At 37.4% G+C, this 12,557-nt stretch overlaps 5 protein-coding genes and 1 non-coding gene across 6 annotated transcripts; 5 read left to right on the forward strand and 1 right to left on the reverse strand.

The window, feature by feature from the left end:
- The first annotated feature begins 85 nt into the window (after positions 1 to 85).
- LOC111447903 (glutathione S-transferase U17-like) lies at positions 86 to 985 on the forward strand. The gene is made up of 2 exons (XM_023087280.1): positions 86 to 453; positions 539 to 985. Exons 1-2 carry the CDS (start codon positions 133 to 135, stop codon positions 902 to 904), a joined length of 687 nt encoding a protein of 228 aa, XP_022943048.1. The 5' UTR covers positions 86 to 132; the 3' UTR covers positions 905 to 985.
- Positions 986 to 3,032: 2,047 nt separating this feature from the next.
- On the forward strand, positions 3,033 to 3,945 carry LOC111447905. Its single transcript, XM_023087281.1, has 2 exons — positions 3,033 to 3,101; positions 3,172 to 3,945. The coding sequence occupies exons 1-2, from the start codon at positions 3,045 to 3,047 to the stop codon at positions 3,772 to 3,774; spliced, it is 660 nt and encodes a 219-aa protein (XP_022943049.1). The 5' UTR covers positions 3,033 to 3,044; the 3' UTR covers positions 3,775 to 3,945.
- Positions 3,946 to 5,357: 1,412 nt separating this feature from the next.
- Positions 5,358 to 5,428, forward strand: TRNAG-GCC. The gene has a single exon. It is a non-coding gene; the product is annotated as a tRNA-Gly (tRNA).
- A 111-nt stretch (positions 5,429 to 5,539) lies between these two features.
- Positions 5,540 to 6,359, forward strand: LOC111447003 (glutathione S-transferase U17-like). The gene is made up of 2 exons (XM_023085958.1): positions 5,540 to 5,856; positions 5,949 to 6,359. Exons 1-2 carry the CDS (start codon positions 5,557 to 5,559, stop codon positions 6,342 to 6,344), a joined length of 696 nt encoding a protein of 231 aa, XP_022941726.1. The 5' UTR covers positions 5,540 to 5,556; the 3' UTR covers positions 6,345 to 6,359.
- Positions 6,360 to 6,522: 163 nt separating this feature from the next.
- On the forward strand, positions 6,523 to 8,013 carry LOC111447005 (40S ribosomal protein S20-2-like). The gene is made up of 4 exons (XM_023085960.1): positions 6,523 to 6,629; positions 6,816 to 6,951; positions 7,444 to 7,557; positions 7,682 to 8,013. Exons 2-4 carry the CDS (start codon positions 6,840 to 6,842, stop codon positions 7,822 to 7,824), a joined length of 369 nt encoding a protein of 122 aa, XP_022941728.1. The 5' UTR covers positions 6,523 to 6,629; positions 6,816 to 6,839; the 3' UTR covers positions 7,825 to 8,013.
- Positions 8,014 to 8,610: 597 nt separating this feature from the next.
- On the reverse strand, positions 8,611 to 10,114 carry LOC111446999 (UDP-glucuronate 4-epimerase 2-like). The gene has a single exon (XM_023085950.1). The coding sequence runs from the start codon at positions 10,094 to 10,096 to the stop codon at positions 8,873 to 8,875; it is 1,224 nt and encodes a 407-aa protein (XP_022941718.1). The 5' UTR covers positions 10,097 to 10,114; the 3' UTR covers positions 8,611 to 8,872.
- Positions 10,115 to 12,557: the final 2,443 nt, after the last annotated feature.

Below are 12,557 nucleotides of genomic sequence, written 5' to 3' on the forward strand. Positions count from 1 at the left end.
CAAAAAGAAAAGTGAAAAAAAAGGTTACCAAAGTGGGTAAAGAGTAGCGCCTCCCCCTCCACGCCCACCTATAAATTTGAACGCCCATCACCCAAAACAAAACCACATCTAATTCCTCTGTCCGCTCTAACAATGGCGAAAGATGAAGACGTGAAGCTTGTGGGTTCCTGGACTAGTCCATTCGTGATGAGGCCAAGAATCGCCCTCAACATCAAATCCGTACACTACGACTTCATTCAAGAAACATTCGGATCCAAAAGCCCGCTTCTTCTCCAATCCAACCCTGTTCACAAGAAGATCCCTGTTCTCATTCACGCCGGCAAACCCATCGCCGAATCCTCCATCATCGTTGAGTATATCGATGAATTCTGGTCCTCCGCTCCCTCCATCCTTCCCTCCGACCCTTACGATCGCGCCCTTGCTCGATTCTGGGCTTCCGTCGTTGACCAAAAGGTAACAAAATCCCCTTAAATTAATCACAATCACTGATTTTGGTTCAAATTTAAGTTCGATTGATGGGTTTGTTAATTGGACTCAGTTTTTCACACCAATGAAAGCCAGTATGGGTGCAGAAGGGGAGGCGAAGAAGGGGCTTATGAATCAAGCGGTGGAAGCCATAGGGTTATTGGAGGAAGCTTTCGGGACTCTGAGCAGAGGGAAGGCGTTCTTCGGCGGAGACCATATTGGGTTTGTTGATATCGCTTTCGGGTCGTTTCTGGGGTGGATTAGAGTGGCGGAGATATCAAATGGGATGAAATTGATAGACGCAGCGAAGACGCCAGGGCTGGACGGATGGGCTCAGAGATTCTCTGCCCACGACGCTGTGAAAGATGTGTTGCCCGACACTGCAAAGCTTCTGGAGTTCTCCAAGCTTCTGGCAGCCAAACTTAAAGAAAAGCATTGAGCTTCTTTCATCTGTAGCGTTTCTTAAGCTAGAGATTATGATGAATAATAATAATAATGAAAATTAAGGTTAAATTATGAATTATGGAGTGCAATTACATGATTATAGCTTAGTTTAGCCCTTTTAATTGCTAAAATTTGAGGCTTGAAAGATTAAAAGTTATGGACGGTGGGGTCTTAGAGGGTAGCTGCAAGAATTGATGATTTAGAACACATCATTTTCTAACAGTTTTCCATAAATGAAGATAAGGAAGGGCAGGTTGGGGTTTGAATGGATGCCACGTGTCCCCAAACACCTATATTTTTTAAAAAGCAATGGTCCGTTGCAAATGTGGTATTTCTTGCATGTCTCAACAATCATCGGTTTGGTCTAAAGCCAAATCATCCTATGGTCATGCATGATACATGTGAAAAGATGACATAAGCACCGACCTATTTTCCTTTTTCTTTTTCTTTTTTCTTTGTTCAAATATATAATTTTAGGTCAAGTATTTTTTTATTAGCATTTTTCAATTTTTAATTTCATCTGTGATATATTTATTTTTCACCCAAGCTCGTAAAAAAAAAAAAGTAAGATAAAATTTGAGGAAGATGTAAAAATATATTATAAGATGTTACAATTCATGTCACGTTAAAAAATAATCAAGCTTTATTTATTCTTGAATGGTGACAAATTCTGGATGAATGATAATCTAAAGTTATGATGTTTTTTTTTACTTTCATTTACTACATTTACATCATCCTTAATTATCCTTAATTATGATAATAAAATATGAATATTACAACTTTTGAAATGTTTAATAGATTTAAAGTCATATATTGAGTATTTGTAAATGAGATGGGAAAAGGTAGTAAAGAGAGCATTTTTACTTTCTTATTTGCAATTATATCTAGTTTAGATTCCATATTAAGAATCGTTCAAGCTTGACATGATTAATCTTATTTATGGAGTCATTCGAATCTCAAACAAATGTCTTTGTTTTGAGATATTTTGTCAACAAAACAATTCAAATTTTACTTTAACTTCTAATAGTAATTTCTTACCATTAATGCCAAATGTCTTTCCTTTGGTTCCTGTAGTTTAGATTGCATGTTTAGAATCATTTAAGCTTGACATGATCTATCTTATTTGTGGAGTGATTCAAATTTCAAATAGATATTTTTTCTTGAGATAATCTTCATCATAAATTCAATCAAATAAATAGAAAGAAGTAAAGGAGTTAGAAAGTTTAATCTCATTATCTGAGTACATTTCAACTAGTGAATTAATGGAACAACAAACCTATCTGTTTGGGGTTAAGAAGGAAAGTTGCATTGAATTCCAAATGTGTAGTGTTACAATTAGATAGAGGCATGTCTTCAAGTGAAATTATTATCCAAAAACAGAAAAATCCGGAAAGACCCACACCTTGTTCTTGTTCATGTTCATGTTCATGTTCATGTTCATCTCCCATTTCCCATCGCTTTCCACTCTCATTTTCTTACACAAATTCAAGGAATCCCAACAAAATTTGATCCAACAATGCTTATCCATTCCTTCATGGCTGCTGCATATGCACCATCTTCCAACCACCCACTGCCCATAATATCAAACATGGGGCATCCCTTCTTCATTCAATGCCCACAAAAAACTTAAAAGAGATACCACTCCAAACTGTTTATCATTATGAACAAATCAACTGTGTCAATCTTGTTAATATAAACGCTCATCATACTAACATTATTCAATTATCCAAATCATCTCCAAATTTATACTAATGTCGTCACAACCCGTACAAAAAGAGGACATCAAATCCATAAACATTAGGACAAAGCTTTACATTATTTAACCTTAAAATCCTCTTATCCGCGAGTGTTTTACATCGTGAAAAATGACAATTTGTGTTCCCTTGCTGCCTCAGCTAACATGGGGTGGGACTAATTTTGTCCCTAAAAGACAAGACATTATCTTGAAGTAATTTTGAAGGTAAAGATTATTCGGTAAATCAATAGTGTGAATATTTACTAAAACCAGTAAATATTCTTAAAGATTACCTGTAAATCAATACGAGTTATTTTAACATGTTTGGTAATAATTCGCGTCTATATAAACCAACCTTCATGCAACTCCTCAAAACAGAATATTTCCACAAAGTAAATCAATGGGTAGCTGGTCTGCTGAGAATGCCACTGAAGCCTTCCTCAACGCCTTCAAATTGGTAAGAACAAACAAAATTAGGAACCAGTTTTTGAATTTAGTAGTGGTTTAACAATCTTGATATGTTTCAGTGCCAAAAAGCTAATGAACCCGACATCGCGGAGTTCATATCGGCCATGGCTGCTGGAAACAACGCGCAGCTAATGGTAGTGGCATACGAAAGATCGGCAGACCACAAGATTCTAGCCCTGGCCGCTGCGGGCGGTCTGACCGGCGGCCGAGTGGTCTGCATAATTCCACGCCAGGAAGACCTTCATCCATCGCGAGCAATTCTCGGGCTCGAACCCCATTACCCGATCGAGTTCGTGGTCGGAGAAGCTGAGAAGCTTCTCCAAACCCATTACAGAGAGGCGGATTTTGTTCTGATCGACTGTAACCTGGACAGCCACGTGGCTGTCATCGAGGGCATTGGATCGAGAAGGAAGTTCGAACGCGCCACCGTGGTGGTGGGGTTTAACGCGATGAGGAAAAGATGTGGAGGGTGGTCCGGTGGATGGAGAACGCAGCTTTTGCCGATTGGAAAAGGGGTGATGGTGATGAAATTGGCGGCGGAGATATCAAAATCCTCCGGCGATGGGAGGAGGAGGCAGTGGGTTGTGAAGGTGGATAAATGCACTGGAGAAGAACATGTTTTTAGGGTTAGTCTCCCACATCGAAAAGTCATTCAAGCTTGACTTTCTCTCTCTCTGTTGACCTTCTTCCATAACCATGGAATTGGAGAAGAACATGTTTTTTTTTTTTTTTTTTTTTTTAAAGTAATGTTTTAGAATCTGATTGAGATGTGTGGTAACATCCATCAAATTTAAATAGTAAATTAAGAGAAATCGACTTAAAAGTTTGTTTTATATATTCATTCTTGAAAAATGTTTATTTTGTTTAATATTATTGCAAAAATGGTAGACTATTAAGTGGATTTTAAAATAATAATAATAATAATAATAGTAAAAACGCTTTGAGATTTGGTTAGTGGACTAAAGCCGATTATATGTGCTAGCGGTGGACTTGGGTGTTACAAATAGTATAGAGTCAGACACGGAGCGGTGTGCTATTGAGAACGCTAGTCCCCAAGCGGGTGGATTGTGAGATCTCACATCGGTTGAAAACCTCTCCATAGTAGACACTGGCTCGAAGAGGGTGGATAGTGAGATCTCACATCGATGAAAAACCTCTCCAAAGCAGACATTGGACACAAGAGGGTGAATTGTGAGATCTCAATCGATTGGAAAACTCTCCATAATAGACATTGGGCCACCAAGGGAGTAGATTGTGAGATCCCACATCTATTTGAAACCTCTCCATTATAGACACTGGGCCCTAAGAGGGGTGGATTGTGAGAATCCACATCGGTTGGAAACCTTTCTCTAGTACACGTGTTTTTAAAACTATGAGACTAACGGAGATTCGTAACGAGTGTGCCAACGAGGACATTGGGCCTCCAAAGGGGTGGATTGTGAGATACCACATTGGTTAGAAATCTCTCTCTAGTACACGCGTTTTTAAAACTATGAGACTGACAGAGATACATAACGGGTGTGCAAGCGAGGATGTTGGGTCCCTAATTGCGTGGATTGTGAGATCCTACATCGGTTGTAAACCTCTTTCTCTTAGACGCATTTTAAAACCGTAAGGCTTACAACGATACCTAGTAAACGTAACATACTAAAGCAGATAATAATATCTGTTAGCAATAGGGTGCTTAGACGAGCTATATAAATTATATTTAATAAAAGGGCTCATGTGAAATATTCTTGGGGAAGAAAACTGGACTTAACACAGAGCCAATAGGCCTCATCTCAAGAAAGAAAAGAAAAATCAATTGGGGCCGAATTTTGTGGGCTGGAATTCCGAATGATGAACCCGACCTGGCCCAGTCCACTCGGGAGTGAAAGTATAGACAGGCCAAAGTACTACGAACTTGAAACCGAACTCATTCAGTTCAGGTTTTTCAGAAAAATGAACCCAATCCTTATAGTTCAGGCTGAGTTAGTCTGGATTATCGAGTTGAATGTACATCCCTAAAAGACATTGATTTGATATGTACTTTCGTAGTTGCTTCAAGCTCTTTATTTTGGGTGGCAATGTTGGTAGCATTTTGTCGATCCCACCTCTTTATTAACTTATTCCAACCCCATCTCATTTATATGCTCCTATACATTTATTTCAACTTTATCTTTGCTTACAAAGTTACAATGTTTGACTACACGATGAAATACTTGTTAAAATATTAATTATTTTAAAAATATTTAAATACCATCAAGCACCAGTGGTCTAGTGGTAGAATAGTACCCTGCCACGGTACAGACCCGGGTTCGATTCCCGGCTGGTGCATACTATTTTTGCAATTTCAGATTTTTTTTTTAAACGAAGAATTAACTCCCCTCTCGACGGCCACCTATAAATTTGAACTCCCATCATCCAAAACAAAACCACATCTAATTCCTCTGTCCTCTCTAACAATGGCAAGAGATCAGGACGTGCAGCTTGTGGGTTTCTGGACTAGTCCATTCGTGATGAGGCCCAGAATCGCCCTCAACATCAAATCCGTACACTACGAGTTCATTCAAGAAACATTCGGATCCAAAAGCCCGCTTCTTCTCCAATCCAACCCTGCTCTCAAGAAGATCCCTGTTCTCATTCATGCCGGCAAACCCATCGCCGAATCCTCCATCATCGTTGAGTATATCGATGATTTCTGGCCCTCCGCTCCTTACGATCGCGCCCTCGCTCGATTCTGGGGCTCCGTCGTCGACGAAAAGGTAACAAAATCCCCTTAATTAATCACTCATTTTGTTCAAATTTAAGTTTAATTGCTGGGTTTGTTAATTTGGGTTTTTTTAAATGGACCCAGTTCTACGAGCCAATGAAAGCGAGTATGGGTGCAGAAGGGGAAGTGAAGAAGGGGCTTATAAATCAAGGGGTGGAAGCGATAGGGTTATTGGAGGAAGCTTTCGGGACGCTGAGCAGAGGGAAGGCGTTCTTCGGCGGAGACCATATTGGGTTTGTTGATATCGCTTTTGGGTCGTTTCTGGGGTGGATTAGAGTGGCGGAGATATCAAATGGGATGAAATTGATGGACGCAGGGAAGACGCCAGGGCTCGACGGATGGTCTCAGAGATTCTCTGCACATCACGCTGTGAAAGATCTGTTGCCCGACACTGCAAAGCTTCTGGAGTTCTCCAATGTTGTCTCAGCCAAACTGAAAGAGAATCAATTGTTTGAGGACCACGTTGTAAATTACATTTAATGAAAGGGCTTATGTGAAATATTCTGGGGGGAACTGGACTTACATTGACCCAATGGGCTTCATCTCAAAAAAGAAAAAACAATTGGGTCCAACTTTAGTGGGCCTGGAATTCCGAATGATGAACCCGACCCGCCCAGCCCACTTTGAGATCTACCGTAAACCCTAATAATCGCTACAGAATGATATAAATTGTAGCATTGTCGCTTCAGTTTTCCTTCTTTCAGAGAGAGGCAGCTGAAACTGGATACTGAATCGTAGAGTTCAACTTCTTTCCCGCCATCCCAGGTTTCGCTTTTGAACTTTGCAGTTTTTATTCTTATCTTCATCATCTTGTATTGGAGAGTTTTTAAACATAATTTGTGCTTCGTTTTGATGAGATTTCTGAATGTGTAATTGAGTTATTGAATCTATTTCCATGTCTGATTATTCGATTTATGTGGTTGAGAAAACATTGTTGGGTTCGTTCGACAGATTCCTCTTCGGATAACAGGAAGAATGGCGTACGCAGCAATGAAACCAACTAAGCCAGGCTTAGAAGATACGCAAGAGCAAATCCATAAGATCAGGATTACTCTCTCCTCAAAAAATGTCAAGAACCTTGAGAAGGGTATCTTCTCCTTTTTTTAATTTTCAATATGCTGCGTTGTTATTCTTGTTACTGTTTTCTTCTTTTATAATTTAGTGAATGTGTCTCCTCGAACGATATTGCATCATCATATCACTTGTTATGATTTAACTTTTATAGGCATTTGAGTTGGATGATTACTTCGTAATTCTTTCAATGCTCTGATTATTAATAAGTTCTAAGCTTATTAAGACGTGAACAATTGTAGAGTGACATTATTGTTGGATAAAAGGAACGGGGAATCTCCATTATGTATTGAGTGTATTGACGGATGAGTTTTAGTTCAGGAATTATCAAATAACTTCTTAGGATTGTGGTCTTTTTCGCTTGATGTTTGTTATGGTGTTGTTTAATCCTCACTTTTTAGGCTTCGAGTTCATTATTGGCTTTTCCACTAGTGGAATTTTATTTTTCGGAGGTGTTTCATTGAAATGCGTTTTTGGCGATGAGTTTGATATCTGTTTAAATCCATAGTTTGTGCCGACTTGGTTCGTGGTGCCAAGGACAAGAGGTTGAGGGTCAAAGGGCCAGTAAGAATGCCCACTAAGGTTCTTCACATCACAACCAGAAAATCTCCATGTGGTGAAGGTACGTAACCATTTATCTATAAGTTTCTAAACTTGATTTCATCCTTATAAAACTTGTAAGATTACAACTTTGAATGCATCCCGTTGTTATCGAATTCATTCATTCATTTGTTTTGTAATTGCAGGTACCAACACATGGGACAGATTCGAGCTTCGTGTCCACAAGCGAGTTATCGACCTATTCAGCTCTGCTGATGTAGTGAAGCAGATTACCTCCATCACCATCGAACCTGGTGTGGAGGTTGAGGTCACCATTGCCGATCAATGAATTCTTTTCATGTTTTGCTTATTTATAGTCTCATTAGACAGTCGTTTACTTTTTGGGTTTGGAGCATACCTGTCCAGTGTGTGGGGCTTAAATGCCATAGTTCTTCCCATTACTTGTTGCAATTAATGACTTTTCTATTCCTGCCTATTTTCTTGCGTTATAATTATGCTAATTTCAGTATGTTTTGCAGTTTTTGTATCTAAACTTCTAAAGCTCATTCAATTGTTTTACAGTCAAACATAACGAAAAAACATGTTTATTAAAGTTATGATACCACTAGACATTTTAAATCAACCCCATTGAACCTTCTCGAGAGTATCAATCTATGCAACACTAAACACATAATATAAGTCAATTCAATCAATTCAACTAGTTGAAACATAGAAATGTTTGTATCTATTCGAGGTCGCTTACAATGCATGCTCTCGAATTAGGGTTTGCCATATGCTTTTCAATAGTGTCATTCTATAGATCTTCAATATTCTCTCCTCTAGCAAATGCTCTTCAATATTCAACCAGAACAGTCCCAAAAACGACCTCATAAATGTGTTACAATCATCCTTCTCTACAAGCTCTGATCACAGGCCTTGATTTCATTTACCAAAACCACATTTCCTCTTAATGTCATTAAATTACTTAAACATGCTATCAATCTTTGCATCGTCTTAGAAAATGCACCCACTTCAAGGATTATTAAGATCCCTTACAAGAACAAGTCCATTTTGCAGTAATCAAACAGAGATGGCTCTTCTCATGATAAGAATTCATGAAGCTGCATCATAGATGTTGTCAAATAAATAAATAATTGATCAAAATGTCTTGATCCTGAGAAGAATTTACAGCTCTTAGACTAATCAACAGAGAAATGATTGAAAAGAACCCCAAGATGAAATGTTAAAATTCTAAGTTTTTTCTAGTGAAAATTGTTGTTCCCCAAAAACTCAAACCAGAAACCAAATCAATACACAATTGTTCTACAACTGAAGAACAAATGTGAGAAAGCAACAATTTAGTTAGAACTGAAGAACAAATCTCAAAATAACTCAGCCTACAAAACAATGTTCATACCAGATTTGGAATAATAAAGACGATACCAATTCACAAACTCCTTCAAACCTGTCTCCAAATTGGTGGTGGGCTTGTAACCGAGCTCCTTCTGTGCCAGAGTGATATTAGCATGAGTGAAAGGAACGTCACCATTTCTTGGCATTGGAAACACCTTCCTCCTAGCCTTCTTGTCCAGCAACTTCTCCAAAATGTTCACAAGTTCATTCACACCCACCGGAGAAGTATTCCCAAGATTGAACACCCGCAATTGAGCCTTCCTCCTCTTCTTTCCGCCGCTCCCAGTGCTCCTCTCCGCCGTATCTAACGCACCCAAACAACCCTTCACAATATCTTCAATGTAAGTAAAATCCCTAGCCACAGATTTCTGATCCGCCCCTTCAAAAACCTTAATCGTTTTCCCCTTCAGAATATCCTGAGTGAAAAAGAAATACGCCATATCCGGTCGTCCCCAAGGTCCATAAACTGTAAAGAATCTCAATCCAGTAATCGAAAGCCCATAAATGTGATTATAAGTATGTGCAATTTCCTCACCAGCCTTCTTAGTTGCAGCATATAAACTCGCGGGTTGATCCGTACGATCCTTCTCCGAAAAGGGCACTTGAGAATTAAGACCGTACACCGAACTAGAAGACGCCCAAACAATGGCCGGCTGCGGATTAGCCGATTTACAAACCTCGAGAACACTCACCAATCCCGCAATATTACTTTGCACATACGAACTGGGGTTTTGCATCGCATAACGAACGCCCGCTTGAGCCGCGAGGTGCATTACGTGAGTGAATTTAACCAATTCGAAAAGCTTCTTCAGCAGAGTACCGTCATTGACATCACCCTCGACGACAAACACTTCGGCACGGTCGAGTAAGGCGGCGCGTGAGCGTTTGAGAGAAGATTCATAATAGGAATTGAAATTATCAATGCCGAGAACTCCATCGCCGCGGCGCTTGAGTGCCAGTGAGACATGAAGGCCAACGAAGCCGGCAGCACCGGTGACCAAAACTCGGCGAGAATGGGAGTGGGAGCGGGCTGATAGACGGATCCGATTCTCCCAGACGGGACCCGCCTGGAGAAGGCGGCGGGTGGGATCGGAGGAGGATCGAGGGAAGAGGAAGAGGAAGAGAGCGAGAAAAATGAAAGTCCAGAGAGCGAGGAGTTTAGTTGTGGTGGGGAAACGGGAACGGTGAAGACATGGAGGTTTGCCCATTGTAGCCTTGTGATCTTCCCTTTCCAACCAAAAAGAACCCATTTCCAATTTTCTATTTATTTATTTATTTATTTTTATAATCTTTTTTTAAATTAAAAATTAAAAAAAAAAAAAGATAAAAAAACCCCATATATTTTATGTAATAAGACTTGGATTTTTTTATTTTTTTATTTTTTTATTTTCTATTTTAAAATTAGTATTTTTTAGTTTTAATTTAACTGTTTATGAAAGCTTTGACTTTTTTTAAAATTACAATAATTCAGTTTGAATATTTGACGGTATCTAACTAAAATGGAACAATATTCAATTTCAAATCAAATTAACTTTTTTTTTTTAAATAAAAAATTAATATTACACAATGGGTGGGCCTCTTATTGGGCTTGAATATCGGCCCTACACGGCCCAACTCAGAACTTGGGCCACTGGCCCACTACTCTTTTTGTGGGGTTGCAATTTGTAATAATTCACAACATTACCCAAATCTTTTTGTATATTTTTCATTGTAGTTTTCACCTGTGGTAAGTATTTGATATGAAAAGGTGAATTGCAAAGGTAAAAACTAAAAAGAGGTGAAGAAAAAAAAAAAAAAAGAATGGGGAGAAAAAGGAGAATTGGTAAAAATATTGGTTAAAAAGTGCAATAAATTGATTTAGAAATTAGAAAACATATGTTGTTGTGGGTCACCATAACATTCAAATCCTACCTCTACCTATTTTACATAAAACCATACCTAATTCAACCTCAATTCCCCAACTCCAAATTTTAAAATAAATGTTTTCTTTTTTAAAATTAAAAACCGTCAATTGTGGGCCCAAATATTTTAATTAAAATTAATGTGATACCCGAATAAAAGAAGAACACATAAACGATCATGAAGATAAAATGACTAAAAAAACTTAAAATAATTAAAAGTCATATCACTTTTTTTCGCTCAATTTATTATTTTTTTTTTAACAAAATCTCATTCTAATAAAATATATATTTTTAATTATATATCTATAATTATTTCAACAATTTCATGTTTTAATTATATATTTGATAGAGATCTTTCGGTGCCTTTTCCAATTCACCAAACGCTCAATCCAATCTCGTCTCCTTTCTCTTACTCCTAAATCCTAATCATTTTCTTCTTTCCTTTTATCTCTTACTCAAAAAAGCATATTTACCTTCTTCTTTTGTTTTTTTTTTCACATTTTTTTTAGATAAAAAAAATAAGAATTCACGTCCACAATAAAAATTATATATATATATATATATAATTAATGATTAAAAGAGAACGACGAGTGAGGGAACATAGATTGAATTATTTGTAACAATTACTCGCTTGTGAAACAATAATTCACTACATAAAAATACATAAATTATGTAATAAGTCCAATCAAATAATTTTAACCCTACATATACTTTACTTTACATGTTTATTAATAATAAATCAATTTTTACTTGAGACATTCTATGTATACAACTATATATATATATATATATATATATATATATATATATATAAATATATATTATTTGTGGGTCACAATCCCAAAGCCAAAATTTATGCCTCAAAAAGGGCTCTCCCTCAATAATACAAGCTTTTTGGTAATTCATGATTTGGTTGGGTATCTTTATTATATATACATTTCTTACTTTGGAGTAAAAGTAATAATCATCATTTTTCATCTCAAAAAACACACTAAAGTATTTTTATTTTTTTTTAGTTTCTAAAAAGATGGTGGAAAATGGAATCATTATTGTCCTTAAAAATCATGTTTTGGATATAATCCTGTAAAAAATAAATTATTTAAAAAAAAAAAAAACTTGTAAAAAATATAATAGGAAGCGATTGTATTACACGCGCGTAGATGGAAGTAGAGTACACCGTGGGTTCTGAAAGCTGTAGCCCATTAAACGGACGAGGCCCACGTAAGCCCAAAGATTGAAGTAGAGGGCCCACTTGGTGTTCACAGTATGTTCGTGTGTTAGGGTCATTACATGTGGGCCCCAGTGTCCCAATATTTTAATTTCATATTTTATTCATCATTCTAAGCCGCGCAATTCACTCCTTTGATTATTCCACTCTCTCCTCTTTATTTACCCATCATTTTATTTTATTTTTTTACCAAAAAAAAAACAAACAAAAAAGTCATTTTATTTCTCATTTTTAATTATTTTTCAATTTTAAATATTAATAATTCACCACTAGTCACATCTTCTCTATATTACATTTAAAGACATTTCATAACAGATCGAAGTAGACATAATTTTGTCGAAATGTTACATACAGAACAGAAACTTTTTTGACATGACACGAGCATGCAGCTACAAGTTACACCGAGAGACGATCGTGACATGTCAGCACAATCAAAGTTGATTGACCAATAGTGAAATTCGTAATTTGGATAAGATTAAACAGGGTTCAACTTCGATGGTTCATTTGGGGAGAAACCCGTGGGCCCCATTTTCCACGTCA

The sequence above is a fragment of the Cucurbita moschata genome, unplaced genomic scaffold (genome assembly GCF_002738365.1).
Source record: "Cucurbita moschata cultivar Rifu unplaced genomic scaffold, Cmos_1.0 Cmo_Scf00009, whole genome shotgun sequence".
Classification (NCBI taxonomy): Eukaryota; Viridiplantae; Streptophyta; class Magnoliopsida; order Cucurbitales; family Cucurbitaceae; genus Cucurbita; species Cucurbita moschata.

What these genes read in the sequence shown, in the direction of transcription:
- LOC111447903 (XM_023087280.1), top strand. Translation starts at nt 133, where the DNA reads ATGGCGAAAGATGAAGACGTGAAGCTTGTGGGTTCCTGGACTAGTCCA. An exon ending in CTTCCGTCGTTGACCAAAAG is followed by an intron (nt 454 to 538) that starts GTAACAAAATCC and finishes AATTGGACTCAG; the next exon opens with TTTTTCACACCAATGAAAGC.
- LOC111447003 (XM_023085958.1), top strand. Translation starts at nt 5,557, where the DNA reads ATGGCAAGAGATCAGGACGTGCAGCTTGTGGGTTTCTGGACTAGTCCA. An exon ending in GCTCCGTCGTCGACGAAAAG is followed by an intron (nt 5,857 to 5,948) that starts GTAACAAAATCC and finishes AAATGGACCCAG; the next exon opens with TTCTACGAGCCAATGAAAGC.
- LOC111446999 (XM_023085950.1), bottom strand. Translation starts at nt 10,096, where the DNA reads ATGGGCAAACCTCCATGTCTTCACCGTTCCCGTTTCCCCACCACAACT.
- LOC111447905 (XM_023087281.1), top strand. Translation starts at nt 3,045, where the DNA reads ATGGGTAGCTGGTCTGCTGAGAATGCCACTGAAGCCTTCCTCAACGCC. An exon ending in TCCTCAACGCCTTCAAATTG is followed by an intron (nt 3,102 to 3,171) that starts GTAAGAACAAAC and finishes GATATGTTTCAG; the next exon opens with TGCCAAAAAGCTAATGAACC.
- LOC111447005 (XM_023085960.1), top strand. Translation starts at nt 6,840, where the DNA reads ATGGCGTACGCAGCAATGAAACCAACTAAGCCAGGCTTAGAAGATACG. An exon ending in TGTCAAGAACCTTGAGAAGG is followed by an intron (nt 6,952 to 7,443) that starts GTATCTTCTCCT and finishes TTAAATCCATAG; the next exon opens with TTTGTGCCGACTTGGTTCGT. An exon ending in AAAATCTCCATGTGGTGAAG is followed by an intron (nt 7,558 to 7,681) that starts GTACGTAACCAT and finishes TTGTAATTGCAG; the next exon opens with GTACCAACACATGGGACAGA.